Source organism: Tremella mesenterica, assembly GCF_000271645.1.
Source record: "Tremella mesenterica DSM 1558 unplaced genomic scaffold TREMEscaffold_1, whole genome shotgun sequence".
NCBI classification, from domain to species: domain Eukaryota; kingdom Fungi; phylum Basidiomycota; class Tremellomycetes; order Tremellales; family Tremellaceae; genus Tremella; species Tremella mesenterica.
This window is the reverse complement of record NW_006711225.1, coordinates 2,761,213-2,767,962: the sequence shown is the minus strand read 5'-3', so window position 1 is coordinate 2,767,962 and position 6,750 is coordinate 2,761,213. Positions and strand designations below refer to the sequence as shown.

Sequence of the window (6,750 nt, the reverse complement as noted above, 5' to 3'; positions counted from 1 at the left end):
GTAGGGAAGAGGGGATGGTAGGGAAGAGGGGATGGTAGGAAAGAGGGGATGGTAGGGAAGAGGGGATGGTAGGTAAGAGGGAATGGCAGGGAAGAGGGGGTGGTAGGGAAGAGGGGGGATGGGGTGCGAAGTAGAAGAGAAAACAAAAACCCACATGATTTCCATTAAGATCCTTGATCAAAGCTACCACATTCATACTCAAAGCGTAAATCAAAGTTCGAATCTGTTTCGCTTGTCTTGGAGCTGACAAAAAGTCTACCATTTTCTGCACAGCTCTAGTCCCGTGCATATTGAGAGAAATAGCGACTAAATCATTGGCTACCGAATCGATGATAGCTGACCTCTGTTCGTCCGTCGAGTATTCTAGTAATTTCTGACAAAGATAATTCCCGAATGGATCCGTCATGAGTTCTGGGAAATGTCCATAAGTTTCGAGGAAAATCATATCCCTATGACCTGCGTCTCCTTCTTCTAATTTTCGTTGAAGGTAACGACAACCATGTTGATCTTTACATAACATGAGCAGTTCACCTTGAAGGTCTTCAATACGGACCCCTGCGAACCTGTTAAATTCTCGATCGGCATCGGCACGTTTGTTTTTCAATCCTATGGAACCTCCTGGGTAAAGTGCCCCAGAGCCATAGCCGTCGTCGTCAAAGCCATAATTGTCATAAGCACCGGGAACGAATGCTGCCGCTATGGCGGAGTTGAGTGGGAGAGGAGCGGTATTTGGTACAAACATTCCATAGAGAGGATCGGCACCGTATGGCTGTTAATGTTAGTGGATCACTCGATTTAACATACTATAGTGGAACTCACCCTTGCATTATCCTGTAAGGAGAAGCCACTACCTGTACGTCCAAACGCTCGAGCGAGATCAGGATTGGAGTAACCCCTCTGGTTCTGAGCTAGACTTTCCATATTCGGGCTGGTACCAGATCGTTTGACACCTCCCATACTAGGACCGAGACCGAATGGTGTACCGGGAACAGACTTGCTAGAGATGGCAGGCAAGCTGGCGACACTGTCGGCCATACCGGTGGGTGAAGCTTTGCGTGAAGCATTGAAAATGGGATCCTGCGCGATGACGTCCGCGCCGTTGGTCTGTGCTGGTAGGGGAGAGGTCATGCCACGAGTGGGATGAGCGCCGGGGAAGTTTGGCCAATCTGACGTTTTGATTGATGTCTCGAATGGTCTGGCACCGAAAGCTCGAGGAGGTGTTTGGGAAAGAGGAGCAAGATCCAAAGCCGCCGAGCTGGCCGAAAGCATCTGAAATTAGTTGATCATTCGTTTTTTCATTTATCTTACTCACCCTGGGATCTTTCTTTGGCAAACCGGGGAAAGGGTCGTCATCGTTCATACCTAAGTATTTGACGGAATCTTGTTCGTCAGTTCATTGTCATGTCAATTTTTCATGAACTCACTCTGAGCACCTTCAGCATCTACGTCCTCATCTTCCGCCCAATCTTTCTTGCTAGATTCCATGACGCTCAAGCTGAGCTTCTCAAAGCCAAAGGAAGCACCGCCATAACCACTGGTCCTCCGACTAGCTGGAACACTCCTCACTCCGTTCAAATCTCTGCCGGTGCCAATAGGAGCTTGCGCCTCCTTGACTTTGGCGATATCAGGAACTGATACCGTCGATCCGAAGGTGACTCTGGAATGACCTCCCCCAGGCGGGGTTGTCGGTGCGGAGGCGGCTTCACCAGGGGGTGAGTCAGTGGCCAATTGTGATTCTTCAGCAGCATGATGAGCTTCCATTTGACGCATTTGTTCCTCAAATTTTTTACGTTGAGCCACACGAGCACGTTCGTTTTCCAATCTTTTGATCTCTAGACGCTGATAGTCAGACAACTCTACGTGTGGTGCCTTGATGCTGAAAACTCACGTCCGCTACTTGTTTGGCTGATGCTTCGTTCTTTCGGAATTAGCCAAGGGGTCTCATCCAGTCGACTCGCATGATATCTGACAACGCCCTGTCCAGCAACGTCTCCTGAATACATGGAGAATGAATCACGAAGGACCAGCTCGAGCAAAACCAAGTGAAATGTGAAGGAAACAACAACAGAGCGAAAGGGTAAATAATGGAACCAGGTGACTCACTGTCTCAGCCAGATCCAGGGCGTCATGTCCAAGATCAACCTTGTTTTCCCCTTTCCTCACGTCGGTGTCGCTGAGAGTCTGATGCGGCAAAGCAGGTAAACCCGCAGGATGTTTCGGTGAAGCGTTCACCGTCATATTATCTCACAGCGTCTTTGAAGATCCCAGGCCGACTGATGATGAGCTTTATCCTGAGAGTTCCTTATCTTCACGACGATCTTAGTCTTTGGAGATCATTCCCGAGTAAAGGGTGAAGAGTGAAGGAGGAAAGGGAACAAGACGCACAGCTCGGAGTTTGTGAGAAAATTTTGATCCGACTGTGTGTGTGTGTATCGTGGCTTTGTCTATGATCGATTCCCAGATTCAAGATATGTCGATTGTAAAAATTGCAGAGTCAATCGATTAGAGGAGTGAGGGCGTGGAAAAGTTATCGAAAAGATTTGACCGTGAAAGATATGACAGTATAGATATAAAGGGGGAGAAAAAGAGTCAAGTATCAGCCCCATCAATCCTTCTATCCCTGCTTAGGCTTTATGACCTTTGGGTCGTATCACCGCCCAATGCTCACCGCATGTCGTACGCGTGTTCGAGTCCTATGCATGAAGAGAACGAGGGCGCTAGTGTAGACATTATCTCTGAAGATATATGGAGATGGGAGACTTATGGAGGTGATCGAATGTAGGGATTTTGGGGGGGGGGGGGGGGGATGTGATACTCATGCAAGTCGGACTCACAAATTTCTCTCCTTTCCGCACCAATACAATTTTTTTTCCGTGATAGATCTTTCGAGATGTAAGAAAGAAGATGAAAAAGAGGTGATGAGTGAATAGTGATACAACAGTCCCAAGAGGCTATGAGACTAAGAAAGAAAGAGTGCGAGGGGGTATGAGAGTGGGAGTGATATAGCTGTAACGGGGATAGAAGGGAGAGACTACTGGGGTTGAAATTTGGGCGAATTATTGGCGAGAATTGGTTAGACCGGCCGAGGGAGGCAAGGCGAGGTCAAAAAGTTGTCGAAACGCCGACAAAGCAATTTGATGCCGCTAGCTCGCTCTACAGTGGCGGCTCATCCCCCCTCAACAACGAAAATCTCACTATGACACCATGCGCCTTCTTTTTCTGCGCATCTCACTCAATGGTCGCAGACGTCAAAGGCTGGTCCATACATGTAACAGATTGAAGAGCAGCAAAGAGAAAGGATGAATCAAAATGCCATCGAATGTACACTACAGCTATGATCCAATGCCCACTCCTCGTCCTACTTGTAATCTAGAGACAGCACTATCACTCTAGTTGTGCTACATTGTCAGCCTTCTTTCACCTCACCGACCACCCGCTTATCTCCAAATATATTTCAGGTCAAGGATGAACACAGCCATAATGACATGGAAGACTGTAGATGAAACTGACCTTGACGAAGCCCATAGCTAGTGACTAAGACGTCAGCTCTGTCCTCCGAATACAACGTCAAAACACACCTTTTCACGGAAACATTGACGGCACATGTTGAGACCCCTGGAGCGTCAGCATATCCATACGTCCGCTTCTAACATGTTCGTCTCCTTCCCATCTTCGTCAGACTCAGTGCCTATCCGGTGAGTATCAGACTCGATGTAACGGTCAATATCTCCGAGCGAAGGTGGACCGTCATTGATGGCTAGAGAGTGGAAAAAGAAGCGTACCATTTCCTATCGATGTCAGCTTCGATCAATCTACTGGAGAAGAAGACATACCGGATAAGACCCGCTTGATGGGCACAGACACGACACTGACGAGAACCTTTACCGTAGTTACGGGGACTTGATATCAGCTTAATCCTTCATTTCCCTCGATAACCCCCTACACCTCGTGCATTGTCATTGGGCGTGAGAATGTGTTGAGGAAGCTGAAGAGAGGAATTGGATACATACCGCGAGAACCATACTTTTTCGTGAGACCTACATGTCAGCTTCATCATGTACGTCAGGATAGTGAAACTCACATCTTCGATTAAAATGGAGTTGTACTGCCGTTCTCAATTTGGAGAGCGGCGAGTTCTGGTCAAGTCAGCTTGCGGTCGAGTCTCTTGACAGCGGTGGAGTATCTGATGTTTGATTGTTTGTGATGAGGGGGAGAGATAAATTTGTGGAGGATACTTACGCTGATGCTTTGGAGATAGGATGAAAAGGAAGAGTTCATTCGCGACAAAAGAGAGGAGAAACGAAACTCCGCGAAACTCCGATGAAGGTGAGAATGATTGTGGCACATTCCCGCAGTTCGCAGGAGACGATGAAAACAGCCTAGAAATGCATGTACGTGATCCCCAGAAAACGCTTTATCCGACTACTTTATCCAAAAATGACAACGACACAGTATGATTCATCTCAGTCATATCACCATGAATCAAAATCATCACAAGACTAGCGGCCCTGCTCATCCTGGTGCTCTTCCACATCTATCAACTTCGCCGTAGGGGGGCAACATGTATCTGTCCCACATTGCTCTGGTGGGCAACGGATTAAACAGGCTCTTTCAGATGTTTGATCATCACCATCGTTGTAGAATCTGTACATTAGTGTCTGACTCATCGACACCGCGATGAGCAACGCGTTGATACAACACGAAACACTCACTCGGGTTGAATCGTCACACTGTGTATACCATGACTATGTAAAGCCTGTCTGATATCATTGGCCACGTCCATATAGCTCTCATCGGTACCGATTAAAACGTGGACAGAAGCGACGACTGTAGATTCGGATAATTGCCATACGTGAAGCTCGTGAACTGATACGACACCGGAGACACCGTATATTGACTCGCGGACAGCATCCAAGGAAACGTGCGAGGGAACGCCCTGCATGAGAATGTATGACGCGGATTTGACTAATGATCAGTGTACTGCTTGACACTTATGATGACATCGAATCTTGTTGATTGTGAAAGATGAGTGTATGTAAAGATCGACGATGACTTACCAAGAGGTACAGCCGAATGGAAGATGATGATGGTGATCAAAAGGGAGACACCAGGGTCGAAGTACAGAGTCCATTTGCCATGGCAAAACCATATGACAAGACCAGCGGCGATGACTCCGACGTTGCCCAGTCTATCATGTCAGCTAAACCTTGTAAACCAGCAAAGCAGCTTACGCATCACCCATGACATGCAAAAAGACACCTCGCATATTCATTGAACCATGGGAATGGCCGTGGTCGCCATGAGAATGATTATGGGATTGACCATTTCCATTCTGCCCTCCTTGTTCCGCTTGTCCCAGATCGGCAGCATGTTCCGAGTGATCATGAACGTGATCATGCCCGACATGGTCGTCAAGCTGCTTGGGCGGTTGCCCCGGTGGAGGGGGTACGATGGTTGTACTCGTGTTTGTCGTACTTGCGCTGCTGGAAACCCCGTCAATTAATGGGATTCTACTAGGAGCTTTGGTACTGTTGCTTCCTGGTACAGGAGGGATTCGTGTCGCACTCGACTCACGGCGGATTTGGGCTCTAGAGGAGGATCGCCTATTGATAGACAGAGAGCGTGAATGTAAGGATGGGGGGGACATGGCACCGGCGAACTTATCCGAGATTTCAGCAGTCTCGTCTGTATGTCTACCATATCCAAACTCATGAGCCGTTTCGATGACTGAAGCGCGAGTTTGAGCTGGATGAGCGTACAGAGAAGACATTGAATCGGCACGAGGACGAGCACTGTCTGAGCGTCTCTCGGTATTCGTGTTGTCCTCTGGAAGTTGAACATCGCCTCCATGAGAATGACCATGGGAATGACCGTGTTCTACTGCATCAGTTCGTCTTCATATCTAACAATAACGAAAAAACTTACCGTGGAAGAGGAAAAGTCCGACGATATTACTTAATAAACCCAGCGTACCGACGATGACGATGAGCTTTGGGTTAGATATATGTGGAGGTGATACGATTCTGCCGATGGCTTCGAGGAAGATGGACATGCAAAGCGCCACCAGAAAAACTCCGTTGATGAGAGCTCCGAGGATTTCAGCTCTTTGCCATCCGTATGAATTTTTGGCTGAAGAAGGTGAAGTGGCGAGTTTTATCGTATATAACGCTACGACCAATGAAAGGACGTCACTATGAGTCAGCATGACTGCCCAGGACGAAAGACAGTACTTACTTGAGCATATGAAACGAATCGGCCACCAAGGCGAGGGAACCGACTGCATAACCACTTATCAGCTCCTTATTCTGTAAGCTTCATTCCTAGACCAAAAAGGAACAACTCACAACAAAGAAAAAAACAGTATCGATGACGAGGAGAGTGATGATTCTGGCTGATCTTGAGATAACCATGGTGCTGAGGTAATGAGATCAAGGGAAATGAAAGACAGGAGTGGTGAAGAGAAGACGGCAGAAGCTTCGCTCTGGGAGGGTGAGGGAAGTAAAGGAGCGGCGTGTCGTCACGGCTCGGAGGCGAGTGACGATTTCAAATTCTGATGACCAATGATATGAGAATAGGAAGATTTCAGCATACGCCAGGACGGTGATTTGAGCGGAGGGATGTAGGTATGTATGTAAGAGCGAGCAGTGATGGACAGAAAGAGCGAGAAAGATGTACAGTTTGTCGGAGTGGAGCGTCGGAAAGTGAGAAAGTGAGGTATGTATGCAGGTATGCAGGTTGCGCCATCCTTTA

The 6,750-nt window shown here is 47.8% G+C and overlaps 3 protein-coding genes across 3 annotated transcripts in view; all 3 read right to left on the bottom strand.

Moving 5' to 3' along the window:
* Nucleotides 1-3,062, bottom strand: part of TREMEDRAFT_72846 (uncharacterized protein) — a 5,007-nt gene extending 1,945 nt beyond the window's left edge. Inside the window, exons 1-8 of the mRNA XM_007002096.1 lie at nucleotides 2,835-3,062; nucleotides 2,386-2,444; nucleotides 2,104-2,273; nucleotides 1,889-1,918; nucleotides 1,425-1,839; nucleotides 1,313-1,380; nucleotides 820-1,269; nucleotides 155-769 (exon numbers count right to left, since the gene is read on the bottom strand). Of these exons, the coding sequence (XP_007002158.1) occupies nucleotides 155-769; nucleotides 820-1,269; nucleotides 1,313-1,380; nucleotides 1,425-1,839; nucleotides 1,889-1,918; nucleotides 2,104-2,238 (1,713 nt within the window). The 5' untranslated portion in view covers nucleotides 2,239-2,273; nucleotides 2,386-2,444; nucleotides 2,835-3,062. The remainder of the gene's footprint in view (nucleotides 1-154; nucleotides 770-819; nucleotides 1,270-1,312; nucleotides 1,381-1,424; nucleotides 1,840-1,888; nucleotides 1,919-2,103; nucleotides 2,274-2,385; nucleotides 2,445-2,834) is intronic.
* A 480-nt stretch (nucleotides 3,063-3,542) lies between these two features.
* Nucleotides 3,543-4,054, bottom strand: TREMEDRAFT_25347 (uncharacterized protein; the record flags this gene model as incomplete). Its single annotated transcript, XM_007000556.1, has 3 exons — nucleotides 3,543-3,615; nucleotides 3,834-3,899; nucleotides 4,011-4,054. The coding sequence occupies 3 exons, from the start codon at nucleotides 4,052-4,054 to the stop codon at nucleotides 3,543-3,545; spliced, it is 183 nt and encodes a 60-aa protein (XP_007000618.1).
* Nucleotides 4,055-4,370: 316 nt separating this feature from the next.
* TREMEDRAFT_41915 (uncharacterized protein) lies at nucleotides 4,371-6,672 on the bottom strand. The gene is made up of 7 exons (XM_007000909.1): nucleotides 6,345-6,672; nucleotides 6,235-6,299; nucleotides 5,926-6,191; nucleotides 5,232-5,877; nucleotides 5,058-5,188; nucleotides 4,713-4,965; nucleotides 4,371-4,644 (listed from the first exon to the last, which is right to left on the bottom strand). Exons 1-7 carry the CDS (start codon nucleotides 6,408-6,410, stop codon nucleotides 4,500-4,502), a joined length of 1,572 nt encoding a protein of 523 aa, XP_007000971.1. The 5' UTR covers nucleotides 6,411-6,672; the 3' UTR covers nucleotides 4,371-4,499.
* Nucleotides 6,673-6,750: the final 78 nt, after the last annotated feature.